The sequence below is a fragment of the Gracilinanus agilis genome, chromosome 4 (genome assembly GCF_016433145.1).
Source record: "Gracilinanus agilis isolate LMUSP501 chromosome 4, AgileGrace, whole genome shotgun sequence".
NCBI classification, from domain to species: Eukaryota; Metazoa; Chordata; class Mammalia; order Didelphimorphia; family Didelphidae; genus Gracilinanus; species Gracilinanus agilis.
In genome coordinates, this window is record NC_058133.1 from 208,141,311 (window position 1) to 208,155,930 (window position 14,620).

At 42.0% G+C, this 14,620-nt stretch overlaps 1 protein-coding gene across 1 annotated transcript in view; it reads left to right on the forward strand.

Moving 5' to 3' along the window:
- Positions 1-14,620, forward strand: part of EVPL (envoplakin) — a 38,055-nt gene that overhangs the window by 9,712 nt on the left and 13,723 nt on the right. Inside the window, exons 5-10 of the mRNA XM_044675142.1 lie at positions 7,287-7,412; positions 8,274-8,312; positions 8,629-8,790; positions 9,487-9,594; positions 11,460-11,555; positions 13,687-13,815. Of these exons, the coding sequence (XP_044531077.1) occupies positions 7,287-7,412; positions 8,274-8,312; positions 8,629-8,790; positions 9,487-9,594; positions 11,460-11,555; positions 13,687-13,815 (660 nt within the window). The remainder of the gene's footprint in view (positions 1-7,286; positions 7,413-8,273; positions 8,313-8,628; positions 8,791-9,486; positions 9,595-11,459; positions 11,556-13,686; positions 13,816-14,620) is intronic.

Consider the following 14,620-nt stretch of genomic DNA (forward strand, 5'->3'; position numbering starts at 1 on the left):
TTATGTCCCAGACACTGTTCTTAAGTATGAGGCTCCAAAACTTTTATTGGCTCACTCATCTTCAGGCTAGGACATAAATTACCTCAACTTTTATCTATCTATCTATCTATCTATCTATCTATCTATCTATCTAGAGAGAGAGAGAGAGAGAGAGAGAGAGAGAGAGAGAGAGAGAGAGAGATATCAAGGACAACTCCAAGTTTATGAATTAGATGTTGGTGCCCTCAGTAGAAATAGAAGAAGTAAGTTTGATGGGAGATAATGGATATGCTAATTTGGAAATGGACTATCCAGGCAGCTGACTTGGTAGTTAGAATGCAGAGCCTGGATCAAAAAGACTCATCTTCCTGAGTTCAAATCTGGCCTTCAACACTTACTAGCTCTGTGACCATGGGTAAATCACAGTTACCTCAGTCTCTTCTTCTGTCAATTGCGCTGGAGAAGGAAATAGCAAATCACTCTGGTATCTTTGCCAAAAAAACTCCAAATGGGATCATGAAGTCAGACGTGATTTAAGCAACTGAACAGCTGGAATATCCCAAGAGATGTCTAGCTGGTAAGCTCATAATACAAAAAATGAAGTTAAGGAGAAAAATTAGGATTGGATATATAGATTTGAGAGTCAGTGGCATAGAGATCCTAATTAAACCCAAAGGAGCAGGTAAGAACATTGAGATGTAGAGAGGGAAAAGAGAAGGTGGGCAGGCAAAAGCCATAGCAAGGAGGTAGGAAATGGGTGGTGATCTGGCATGGAAGACTGAAAAGAGAGTAGCGAGATGGATAGGAGAACTAGAAAAAGAGTGGTGTCTGGAGAAAGGGTATGTTCAAGAGGAAGGGGTGGTCAAAAGTATAAAAAGCTGCCAAGGGGCCAAGGAGGATGAGGGTGAGAAAAGGATGTCAGATTTAGCAAGTAAAAGATTGTTGCTGATCTTGGAGCTAGCAGTTTCAGGATGCTCCAACAGTTGGAATAGTTGTTGATGAGAAGTCAAACTGAAATGGCTTGAAAAATGAGTGGGTTGTGAGAATGGTAGTAATGTAAGAATTTATCTTGCTTTACTGTTACGAGAAGAATTTGTTATGAGAAAGAATTATCTTTTTTTTTAATACAAAGAAAAGAGCAGAAGGAAGGCCAGAAAGAAGTACAGACAAACAAGGGAACCCTGAAGGCTGAATTGATTATATACCTATAAAGAAAAGCGAGCTCTACCACTTTCAGAAATTTGAGTTCTGCAGTTTCATGTTGAGTCATTCACTCGTGTCTGACTCTGTGGACCATATCACACCAATTCTGTTCATGGAGGCTTTCTTGGCAAAGATACTGGAGTGGTTTGCAGTTCCTTCTCTGGTGGATTAAGGCAAACAAAGGTTAAATGACTTGCCTAGAGTCACACAGCTAGTGAGTGTCAGAGGCTGAATTTGAACTCATCTTCCAGTCTCCAAGCTCAGTGCTCTATCCATCGAACTAGCCGCCTAGCAGTTTCATGTACCATCTTCTTTTCTATTCTACATGTAGAAATGCCCGTTCTATTTGGTGTTTATTAAGTTCAGAATAAAAATTAAAAATAAAAAAGTCTGGTGGCAGCAAGAGAAGAATACTTTTTCTATGGGTGTTGCAGAGAATGGGAGGTGAAATGTAGGTTGAGGGGATACCAAGATTGAGCAAAGAATTTTTAATAATGGGGTCAATCTGAACATATTTATGGGCCGTGGAGATGAAACCAATAGGTTGAAGATGACAGAGAAAGGCAATGATAGATGGGAAAAAATTCTGGAGCAGACTCTAGGATAATAGTACTGGGCCTGGAGTGAGGAAGACTTGAGTTCAAGTCTGGCCTCAGACACTTCCTAGCTGTGTGACTCTGGGCAAGCCATTTAACCTCTGATTTCTTGACAAATGGATTCACTGGTTCCACTGAGAAGAAAATGGCAAATCCCTCCAAGTCTTTTTGCCAAGAAAACCCTATGGATACTTATAGTCCACGGGGGTCACAAAATGTCAGACACTATTAAACAATAGCAAATTTTTACATATGAAGGAGTTGCCTTTATTTTTTTATTGAAGAATTTTATTTAATTAATTAATTTAGAATATTTTTCCATAGTTACATGACTCATGTTCTTTCCCTCTACTCCTCCCAACCCCCTCCATCAATTCCACTGGGTTTTACATGTGTCATTGATCAAGATCTATTTCCATATTATTAATTTGCCTTAGGGTGATCGCTTAGAATCAATATCCCCAATCATGTCCCCATCAACCCATGTGATCAAACAGTTGTTTTTCTTCTGTGTTTCTGCTCCCACAGTTCTTTCTCTGGATGTGGATAGCATTCTTTCTCATAAATCCCTCAGAATTGTCCTGGGTCAGTGCATTGCTGCTAGTAAAGAAGTCCATTACATTCAATTGTGCCACAGTGTATCAGTCTCTGCGTATAAGGTTCTCCTGGTTCTGCTCCTTTTGCTCTGCATCAATTCCTAGAGGTCATTCCAGTTCACATGGAATTCCTCCAGTTCATTATTCCTTTTTTGCACAATAGTATTCCGTCACCAGCAGATACCACAATTTGTTCAGCCATTTCCCAATCAAAGGGCATCCCCTTGTTTTCCAATTTTTTGCCATCACAAAGAGTGTAGCTATAAATATTTTTGTACAAGTCTTTTTCCTTATTATTTCTTTGGGGTATAAACCAAGCAGTTTTATGGCTGGATGAAAGGGCAGATAGTCTTTTAGCGCTCTTTGGGCATAGTTCCAAATTGCCATCCAGAATGGTTGGATCAATTCACAACTCCACCAGCAATGCATTAATATCCCAATTTTGCCACATCCCCTCCAACATTTATTACTTTCCTTTGCTGTCATTTTAGCCAATCTACTAGGTTTGAGGTGGTACCTCAGAGTTGTTTTGATTTGCATTTCTCTAATTATAAGAGATTTAGAACACTTTTTCATGTGCTTATTGATAATTTTGATTTCTTTATCTGAAAATTGCCTATTTATGTCCCTTATCCATTTATCATTTGGGGGAATGGCTTGCTTTTTTGTACAATTGATTTAGCACCTTATAAATCTGAGTAATTAGACCTTTATCAGAGGTTTTTGTTATATTTTTCCCAATTTGTTACTTCCCTTCTAATTTTGATTGTATTGGTTTTGTTTGTATAAAAACTTTTTAATTTAATATAATCAAAATTATTTATTTTACATTTTGTAATATTTTCTAAAACTCTTGTTGGGTCTTAATGTTTCCTTTCACAGAGATCTGACAGGTAAACTATTCTATTTTAACCTAATTTACTTATAGTTTCCCTCTTAATATTCAAGTCATTCACCCATTCTGAATTTATCTTGGTGTAGGGTGTGAGATGTTTATCTAGATCTACTCTCTCCCATATTGTTTTCCAATTTTAAAGGCATTGACTTTAGCAAGGAGGAGGGTTGCCTGTTTCTTAGAGGCCAGAGTTAAAAAGGAGAGGATAGATGAAGATGTCAGTGAGGTGTTAAGGCATAAAGTAGGGAAGAAGAAATTCAGAGCAAATAGTCTCATTTTTCTTAGTAAAGAGAGGATGTTTAGTGAGGGGACTGAGGAGGGGATGTTAGAGGCTAAAGGAAAGAGCAGAAATTCAGAATCGCCAGAGATGGACCATCTAGAAAGAAGGAATATGGTACGACAGTGAAAGCAACTGCAATGATTTGAGATTACATAATATGCATTTGCAATGGACCCCATCAGCTCTCTTTTGTGAATCCTTACAAAACTGTTATAGTAGCTTGGAGTTAAAATGAGGAAAGCTCCTTGAGGTAGGAGAGTTTCTTGTTTGGGGTCAGGTATGAGAGGCTATTTAAATGCCTAATAATTGGATTTCTGAAAAAAAAATGTATACATAACATATTTTTAAGTTCAATCTATTATTTCCACTTTCTCCACCACTTTCTTAATCTAGACCAGTGATGGGCAAACTACAGCCTGTGGGCCAGATGTGGGGGCCCCTGAAATGTTCTATCCAGCCACACAACATTATTCCTAATCTGACGAATACAATGAATAGGATACAATACAATGAAACTTCAAAAGAGTTGCCTTAGAAACAGACTGACAGATGAGCATTTCCTTTCCTTTGGCCCCTTCTTTAAAAAGTTTGCCCATCACTGGGCTAGACAATCAACAAAACAATAAATCAAGTTCTTTTGTTGTTCGGTTTTGTCTGATTTTTCATGACCCATTTGGAGTTTTCTTGGCAAAGATACTGGAGTGGTTTGCCATTCCTTCTCCAGCCTATTTTATACATGAGGAAACTGAGGCCAACAGGATTAAGTGAATTTCCTAGGGTTTACACAGCTAATAAGTGTCTGAGGTCAAATTCGAACTCAGGAAGATGAAATCCTCCTGACTCCAAACCCAGCACTCCATCCACTGCCCCACCTAGCTTTCCCAAGACTTGGCTTAGATACTTACCAATTGTGTGACCATAAGCTCCTCTGTGTTTCAGTTTCTCATCTATAAAATGATGGGGGGATGGCATTTAAAGGGAGACTCTAACATCCCCACCCAGCTTTAAATCTCTGATTATATGACTTCAAAATGTTAATGTTCAAACCTAGCATTTCTGTACAGATGATTTGGAGGTAGAGAAGAAGTGATAGGAGACTGATCAAAAAGAAACTCTGGGGGCAGCTGGGTAGCTCAGTGGATTGAGAGTCAGACCTAGAGACAGGAGGTCCTAGATTCAAATCTGGCCTCAGACACTTCCCAGCTGTGTGACCCTGGGCAAGTCACTTGACCCCCATTGCCCACCCTTACCACTCTTCCACCTAGGAGCCAATATACAGAAGTTAAGGATTAAAAAAAAAGTCAATGTTATTAAAAGAGGAAATGAGGCTGGACCTCATTGAGAGAAATGGTTGAAGAGTGAGGTTCAAAGTATCTGTTTAGGAGGCATGAGGCAGAAGGGAAAAATGGAAGGTCCATAGAATATGAGGAGAAAAAGGAAATATTAGAACTCAAAATCAAGTTTTGAGTAATGGTGAGATCCATGGTACAATTATCCCTGTGGATGAATGAGGTGGAGTGAAGACATAGGTGATAGGAGTCAAGGAGGCTGATGAACTGGGAAAACAAGGTGCATGAGGGGATATCAAGAAATATATTGAGGGGCTTCTTGGTGGCTCAGTAGATAAAGAGAGTGAGGCCTGGAGAAGGAAGGCCCTGGGTTCAAATGTGATAGATATTTCCTATCTATGTGACCCTGGGCAAGTCACTTACCTCCCGTTGCCTAACCCTTACCACTCTTCTGCCTGGAAACCAAAACCTGCTAAGATGGAAGGAAAGGGTGTTTAAAAAAAAGATACATATGGAGCAGAAGCTAGGTAGCATAGTGGATAGAGTGCCAGGCCTGGAGATGGGAGGGCCTGGGTTTAAATCCACCCTCAGATACTTCCTAGGTGTGTGACCCTAGGCAAGTCATTTGACTCTAATTGCCTTCCCCTTGCCACTTGCTCTTCTAACTTAGAACTGATACCAAGATAGAAGGTAAGGGTTTTTAGAAAAAACAAAGATGTATATTGAAGTTCTCAAGCATGAAGGGAGGAATTGGAATTGTGAGAAAAACTAAACTCCTTAAAAAAGGAGAAAGGAATGTTCTAGAGGCTAGTGGATCATAGCAACTAACACTTGGTTTGGGTGATAGTGTTGAAGTAAACCATGATCTGCAAAGAAAGAATCTAGAATTGCCAGGAGTCTATGCCAGTACCTTCTCCTGGCCCACTTGGTGTCTCAGGACATAGCAAAAAGTTAGCCCTAGAGAAAGTGAACCAAAGGTGCAGTAGACTCAAGAGAGCACAAGGAGAGTGGGAAAGGGTCCAGAATTAGATATGAGAAGGAATTAGACTGGAGGTGAGTCACGTTGAGCTGAATTGAGATAAGAATACAGGAAACACAGGAAATTAAAGCAGTATGTTAGTGCATTAGACTTGGAGTCAGGAAGACGTACATGCTAATCCTGCCTTAGATACGGACTAGTGGAGACAAATAGACTTCACCTCTCTTTCTTCATCTGTAAAATGAATGAGTTGGACTCAATGGCCTCTAATGTCCCTTCCAGCTCTAAATCTATGCTCCTATGTTCCTGTGAGACATAGCAGTGAAAAGAGATCCTTGCCTTAGGAGGAAGGACCTAGTGGGACAGGAGGTATACATTTGCTAACCACGGAAGTAGGTAAACACCAGTTGGCCGGGGGCTCCAGGGTTCTGTGATAACACTACTACTATAGTAATAACTCACAATTTAAACAGGGCTTTAAGGTTTACAAAACACTTCCTTACAATAGTCCTATGAGGTAGGAAGTACAAATATCATTATTTCCATGTTTATGGAGGCTAAGCTAAGCACTTTACAAATATTATCTCATTTTATGAGTGTCAGTGAATAATTTGAATGGGGGGAGTAAGAGAAAAAGAGAGTTAAAGATGAGTCAAAGGGTTTGGGTTTGAGGCTTTACTGCCTCCTACTTATGTGACCAGGTCATTAACTTCTTTGAGCATCAGTTTCCATATCTGTAAAATGAATGGACTAGACTAGATCATCTCTGAGGTCCCTTCTAGCTCTTTGCCAACAATCCAAGCCATTCATGCCTAATTGACCAGGAGAAGGGTGGAGCCTTTGGCAGAGATGGGAGATAATCCTGGCTTTTGAAACAACTCTGCTCTTACCTTGCCTGGCTGCCATTTTCCCAGTGACCAAAAGTAGCTAGCTTTTCGTCCAAGCCTCACTGTCTCCAGGTTGTTGTTTTTTTCTTCTTTTAAACCTTTACCTTCTGTCTTAGTACCTTAGTATTGATTCTAAGACAGAAGAGCAGTAAGGGTATGCAACTGGAGTTAAGTGATTTGCCCAGAGTTGCACAGCCAGGTAGCATCTGAGGTCAGATTTGAACCCTGATCCCCTAGAATCTGGGTCTGGCACTCTATCCACTGAGCTGCCTAGCTGCCTCTGCCAGGCCGTCGTTTCTTTTGTTGGTGGGGTTTTCCTGCAGCATCGTAGGTGATGTACCCAGAGTAGCTGCAGCGTTCAAGTCTAGCCCATTGAATATGTACATCATCCTTGAAAATGGGTGATGGTAGTGGAAATCAAAGAGAGACAAGAATTTCCGACGCTCTGAGTGTCTAAAATCTAAGAATGCTTCCACCCCCAGGGGGGAGAGAGGAGCTCCAGAGCCCCAGCTAGAAGGGACCTTGCAGCCTGCTCTTTGGTGAGTCCTTCCTGAGTCTCGGCCCCTGCTTCTCTCTCTCTAGAAACAGGTCTGTGAAGGGCAGTATGGCTCAAGCATGTCAGAACTGGAGCAGCAGATTGCCGAACACAACATCTTGCAGAGGGAGATTGAAGCCTATGGACAGCAGCTTCGTTGCTTCAATGGCCCGGTGGGTGAGCCCCTCTTTCCAGAGCCCTCCCTCCAACTTTCTAATCCAGTCTCTCCATGCAACCAGTTACCCATCTGACCTGCCAATGATAGAAACCCTGCCTAAATGAGACAGTGACACTATGACAGATGAAAGCCTGGACCCCTCCTCAATGCCAGTCCCTTTGGGCCCTTCTCCCTTTACTCAGAGACAGGCTAAGGCAGCGTGGTGTAGCAAATGGGGAACAAAGGCCATCAGACAAGGATAAGCTGTGTGACTCAGGGCAATTCGCTTAACCTCTTTGGCCTTTGGTTCCTCATCTGTAAAATGAGGGAGCTAAATTTGATGGTCTTTAGAGCCCCTTTGGATTCTTACTTTATGAACCTGTGACCTCTGAGGACCAGGCATCTTTGAGATCTTACATGGCAAAGTTCTAGAAAAGTGGGAGGCATGAAACTGTTGTTCAGTCATTTTAGTTGTGTCCGACAGACACTTCATGACCCCATTTGGGATTTTCTCATCAAAGATACCGGAGTGGTTTGCCATTTTCTTCTCCGGTTCTTTTTACAGGAGAAAACTGAGACAAACAGGGTGAAATTACTTTCCCAGGGCCACACAGCTAGTAAGTGTCTGAGGGTGGATTTGAACTCTGGAACATGTCTCCCTGACTCCAGGACCATTGCACCATCTAGCTTCCCAGGGCACATATTGCCATATAAATAGAAACAGGGATCCTAGGTTGGGGAATAAATACTTCTTGGGCAGATCAGGTCACAGAGAATGGGGTTTCTCTGTTGGAACCTCAGCTCCCCATCCCCATTGTCTCAGGGATGGCTGCTCAATCATTTCCCTTGTCTCTTTTCTTCACCCTGCTAACTTCAGGATGCTGCAACCATCAAGAACCAATACCGGGACCTCCTGGTGAGCCGGGAACACTATGGAGGGCAGAGCAAGGGCTACTGGGGAAGGAGGGAGAAAGCCCTGGTGGTAGAAACCACTCTGCGCCTGGTGCTGGAGAGGAGGGGCTGAGCTGGATTGGATAACAGCCAGCTGGCAGTAGGGAGGAGAGGAGAAAGGACTACCTGGGCTCATGATGGAATTAGAGATCAATGTGGGATAATAGATTGATGTGGGTCCCGAGGCTGACGATGTTTTAAGTGCTTCTCTTTCTCTGCATATGTATCTTTGGATCTCTCTTTTTTGTCTTCCATGGGGGTTTCTCTACTCCTGAGTGCAGAAGGCAGCCACATGGCGTGGGCAGAGTCTGGGCAGCCTCTATACCCACCTGCAGAACTGTACCCGGCAGCTCAGTACCCTGGCAGAACAGCAGCACCGCATCCTTCAGCAAGACTGGAGTGACAACATGGCTGACCCTGTTGGGGTACGCCAGGAATATGAGGTCAGGCACAAGCCATAACTTGCAATCTTTACACTCGAGGATTTTGCTTATAAAAAACTCTTCCCTTCTGTCTTAGAATTAATACTGTATATTGGTTCCAAGGCAGAAGAAAGGTAAGGGCTAGGCAATGGAGGTTAAGTGACTTTTCCAGGGTCGCACAGCCAGGAAGTGTCTGAGACCATATTTAAACCCAGAACCTCCTGTATCTCCTCTTTTTTCTTTTTTCTTTTTTTTTTAAACCCTTACTTTCCGTCTTGGAGTCAATACTGTGTATTGGCTCCAAGGCAGAAGAGTGGTAAGGGTAGGCAATGGGGGTCAAGTGACTTGCCCAGGGTCACACAGCTGGGAAGTATCTGAGGCCAGATTTGAACCTAGGACCTCCCATCTCTAGGCCTGGCTCTCAATCTACTGAGCTACCCAGCTGCCCCCTCCTGAATCTCCTCTTGGCAGTCTTTAGATTTTAGGGCCCCAGGAAGAAGCTTTAGTCACCCCACACTAGTAAAGCCTATGGGTCAGGGATTCCCCTGCTCATCACTGGATCTGGGAAATCTGGATGACAGATAAGGACAGAGATAGGTAGAGGAGGCAGAATTGGAGGGCAGTGTTCTAGTCTCCTATCTCAGAGGATTCAGTCCTGACCTCCATGGATGATGCTCCCTTCCCTTTATCTCCCATTTACCCCTTTCTACCCTCCAGCACTTCAAAAACCAGGAGCTGCTGATCCAGGAGCAGTGCATAAACCAGCTAGAGGATGATGGAGACCGTATGGTGGAGCTCAAGCATCCAGCTGTGGGGCCCATCCAGGTAGGAAGTGCATCCCATAAGACCCCAAGGACAGGCTACCCACCTCCCATCCTGTCTTCATCTCCAAGTTTCAGGATTTGGGTGTAATATAGGGGAGACTCAAGGTGGCTCCCCAAGGAGGTCTAAGGAGAGCCCCATCTTAGAAGGAGAAGGTGGAGAGCAGCTGAGGGTGGGGATGGATGGATAGATGGATGGATGGATGGATGAGATACAGAAACCAACAGAGAAACTAGAAAAAGAAATTTAACAGACATTTAATTAATGCCTTTACCAAGCGAAGTGTTATGTTCAGCCATAGAGGAGACATAGAGAGAAATAAAAGTAGGACTCTAATCTTAAGTTTAAAATCAATCAAATGGCAAATCTTTATTAAGCCCTTACTTTTGTGCATGGCACCATGCTAAGTGGTGGCATACAAAGAGAGGCAAAACAGGCCCTGCCCTCAAGGAACTTAGAGTCTAACCGGAGAAACAACAATCTAGTCTGGGAGAGAAAATGTGAACATAAATCAGTAGAAAACAAACTGGAAAGAACTGCATTAGTATGGGCTCTTCGCCCAGGGAGTCAGAGTAGAGGTGAGAGGGCGATCATCAGAGTATTCTGAAAGGGGAGAGGAATCATATTTTTCCAGATTAGTCTCAGTGCTCCCTAGACATCCTCGGATCAGAATACCTGGTGATTTCCATGCCATCCTGAAACCTTAGGGGAAGGGAGCTATATAGGTATAGATCAGTGGTTCCCAAACTTTTTTGGCCTACTGCCCCCTTTCCAGAAAAAATATTACTTAGCGCCCCCTGTCACATACTATCACCACCCCCTTATAGTTATTCACCGCCCCCAAATGCACCTGTGACCATCACCACCTCCCTGGATCGCTGCAACACCCACCAGGGGGCGGTGGTGCCCACTTTGGGAATCACTGGTGTAGAGTATTATGTGAGCACTTAGAAGGGGGAAAGGAAAGCCCTTGAGGCAGCCTAGCCCATTCCACTTTTAGACAGCTCTGATTCTTAGGAAGTTTTTCCTGATGCCAACCCCAATTTCTCCCCTTTGGAACTTCTACCCATCTGAACATTGAAAGATATAGTAAGGGGCAGCTGGGTAGCTCAGTGGATTGAGTGTCAGACCTAGAGACGGAAGGTCCTAGGTTCAAATCTGGCCTCAGACACTTCCCAGCTGTGTGACCCTGGGCAAGTCACTTGACCCCCATTGCCCACCCTTACCACTCTTCCACCTATGAGCCAATACACCGAAGTTAAGGGTTAAAAAAAAAAAAAAAGAAAGATAGAGTAAAAGCAATAGATGGGGTTGAAGAGCATTCTCAAAATGGAGAACGTCATGAGCAAAAATATGTGGGAATGAAAGTGTGAGATGCATCTCAAGAAACCTTGAAGAACCCATGATACCCTTGGCTAAGTGAAGGAATGTTATAATACTGGAAGGGCTGGGTTGGAGCTAGATCTTAGAGGACCTTGAAAGACAGTTGAAGGAATTTGGAACAATATTTGCTTAAATATGTAGAAAGGGCAGATAGTCAAACAAAGGCGGTATAGAAACAGGGCACAATAAGAACTAAGGGTTCTCCTGAAGTTCACCAACCTCCAAGGAGTCTATGAATAGATTTCAGAGGATTTGTGAACTTGAATGGGGGAAAAAAATTGCATCTTTATTTTCACTAATCTCTAACTGAAATGTGGCATTATTTGGCATCAATTATTTAGACCCACAAGTTTGGTACTGGCCTGACAAAGGGGTCCATAGTTCCAACAAAACAAGAAACGGTTAAGAACTTCTACTCTAGAGGGAGACAGAGGCAGAGTGGGGGTGCAGCCATGGAGATCTGAGGGCTCTGCGTGTGTCCCCAGGCTCACCAGGAGGCCCTGAAGACTGAATGGCAGAACTTCCTGAACCTATGTATCTGTCAGGAGAGTCAGCTGCAAAGTGTGGAAAACTACCGCAGGGTAAGAGCCTTGACTTGGATTTAGGATGGTGTTGATGATAGAACTGGGGGCGGGGGTGGGGGTGGGAGGTAATATTTAATCATTGCAAAAAACAATTAGGAATTTTTAAAAATATCCTATTTTAAATTTAAATTTTATTATTTTTAATAATAAATTTAATTTAATATCTAAATAAGAATTTATTATGTATATCACATAATATATAAAATAATAAATTATATATACTATATCTATTGTATAAATAATATATTTATATTTTAAATAATAAATTTAATTTAATAAAATAAATTTTAAATTTTAAATTTTTTAAATTTAAATTTAAAAAAATTTAAGAATATCACACTCTTCAAACAAAATTGAATTATTTAACATGAACACAAGGACTGTGGAATTTTAAATTGTTCAGGTTGTAACTTTTAAAAAATGTAAAAATCAAAAATTAGATCATATGAAGTAAAAATAAAATCACAATTAAGGAGACATCATCTGACTAAGGCCCTCAGTTACCTCAATTTTGTTTGCTACTCTCTCCTTTGAAAGTGGCAGAAATCACAAGAAAACAAGATGGGGGTCATTGATTTTTTTTTTTAACACCTTAACCTTCCATGTTAGAATCAATACTATGTATTGGTATGGCCCTGGCAATAAGAGTTAAGTGATTTGCCCAGGGTCACCCAGTTAGGAAGGGTTCAAGACCAGATTGGAACTCAGGACCTCCTGTCTTCAGGTCTGACTTTCTATCTACTGAGCCACCTAGTTGCCCCTTTCATTAATTTTTAATTTTTTTTTAAACCCTCACCTTCTGTCTTAGGAATCAATACTGTGTTTTGGTTCCAAGGCAGAAGAGCAATAAGAGCTAGGCAACAGGGGTTAAATGACTTGCCTGCCCCCTCACACAGCTAGGAAGTGCCTGAGGTCAAATTTGAACTCATCCTCTGAGGGGAGGCCACAAGATCCTCAGTCGTTGAGCAGAGTCAGCTGATTTCATTCATTAACTAAAATCATAGAAAGTTGCATCTGTGATCTTAAAGGTCATGTAGGTAGGAGGAGAATTTAAAATTAAAAAATTTTAAATATAATTAAACATTTTTTTAATTATTAAAAGCCTACTGTGTGGGGCCTTTGGTGGCAGAGTCGGGAGATCCTGGTTTCAAATCTGCCCTCATACACTTCCTATCTGAGTGACCCAGGACAAGTCTTTTAAACCCCATTACCTAGACCAGTGATGGGCAAACTATTGTGGCCCCCTGAAATGTTCTATTCAGTGGTGCAACATTATTCCTAATCTGACGAATACAATGAGTAGGATACAATACAATGAAACTGCTTTCGAAAGATTTGCCTTAGAAACTGACTGACAGATGAGCATTTCCTTTCCTTTGGCCCTTCTTTAAAAAGTTTGCCCATCACTGGCCTAGACCACTCCTCTGCCTTGGAACCTTTTACACAGTATTGATTCTAAGGTGAAAGGTAAGGGGTTTTGGTTGTTTTTTGTTTGTCTGTTTTGGGCTAAGTGCTTGGCAAACCGTATCACATTTGATCCTCACAATAACCCTGGGATGTAGGTGTTAAGATCCCCATTTTTCAGTTGAGGAAACTGAGGCAAACAAAGGTTAAGTGACTCAGTGTGTCTGAGGTTGAATTTGAACTCAGATCTTTCTGATTCATTGCCTGGTGCCTTATCCATCACATCATCTAGCTGCTTCTCCTGACCTGTCATCAGTCTTCTCATGGTACAAAATTATAGCAGGAAGATGCCCTTGTTTTTTTATTTTTGTTTCTCTCTTTGAGTCTGAGAATTTCCATTTTCGTCTTTATTTCTGGTGGACTTTAGAAAGGTCTTCAGTGGGGCTGAAACGCAGAGCAAATTTTGATTGACCTTCTGTTCTTTAGAAAGTTTAATTAAATGCACATATTTTCTAAAGGGTTCCCGTGAATTGAGGTTTGAGGCATATTTTTCTCAGAAATGAAGAGAAAAAAGACTTCTGGGCGGGAGGCACTAAATGTCTGTTGCTCCGGGGTCCAGCAGGTTTGTTAAGCCCTCCAGAGAAGTTAGAGTCAGTCCTTTGTGGGTGGTGTTGGGAGGGACCCGAAGATCCTGGGCACTGACAGCATTCTAGGCACCCTTCAGTTTCAGGATGACTTGGATGCTGTCAGCCAGACTCTGAAGAAACTGAGCTCTGACCTGGACACCAAGTACCGCCAGCCCGCCCACGGAGATCCCCCCGGGGCATTGTCCGACCTGCTCCGGCAGCTGGAGGTAAGCGGGCTCTCCCCACGCTCCCGTCCTCACCCTATATGCCAATTCCCCGGGGCTCACACAGCCTGCGGGCGCCAGAGAGGACGGCGTCCCTGGAGAAACTCCCCAAAAGAAAGCTGAGACCCAGAGAGGGGAAGGGACTCACCAAGGGCAGAACTGGCTAACCGGAGGATAGAACAAGTGAAACCACCAATGTTTGTCCTTGTTCAGTCATTTCAGTTGTATCCCACTCTGTGTGGGGGATTTTCTTGGCAAAGATACTGGAGTGAAAAAAAATTCAATAAAAATTAACAAATTTTTATAAAGATAACAGAGTGGTTTGCCATTTCCTTCTCCAGCTCATTTTACAGATGAGGAAACTGAGGTAAACAGGGTGAACACAGCTACTCAGCCTCTGAGGCCAGATTTGAACTCAGGAATTCCTGAGTCTAAGCCCAGCTCTCTATCCACTGTGCTCCCTAGTTGCCCATATGTATAATATGAGAGAGATTATTATATGTGTGTATATATTTATATAGGTACATATGTATATGTATGCTTCTGTATATTTATACATATCTGTATATATAAATTTATACGTGTGTATATTTTATATATTTGTGTATGTATATATGTATATATATTTATGTGTATTTATATATTTATATTTTTACATTATACATATATACATACACAAATACAGTCCTGTGCCAGAAAACATTTTCTTCTATTGTTACTTGGTTTTTAAACTTTGTTTAGCCGCTTATTTTTTTAAAATCTGCTTATGGCACAATTTGCCTCAAATGCATTCTAAGTTGTATATTTG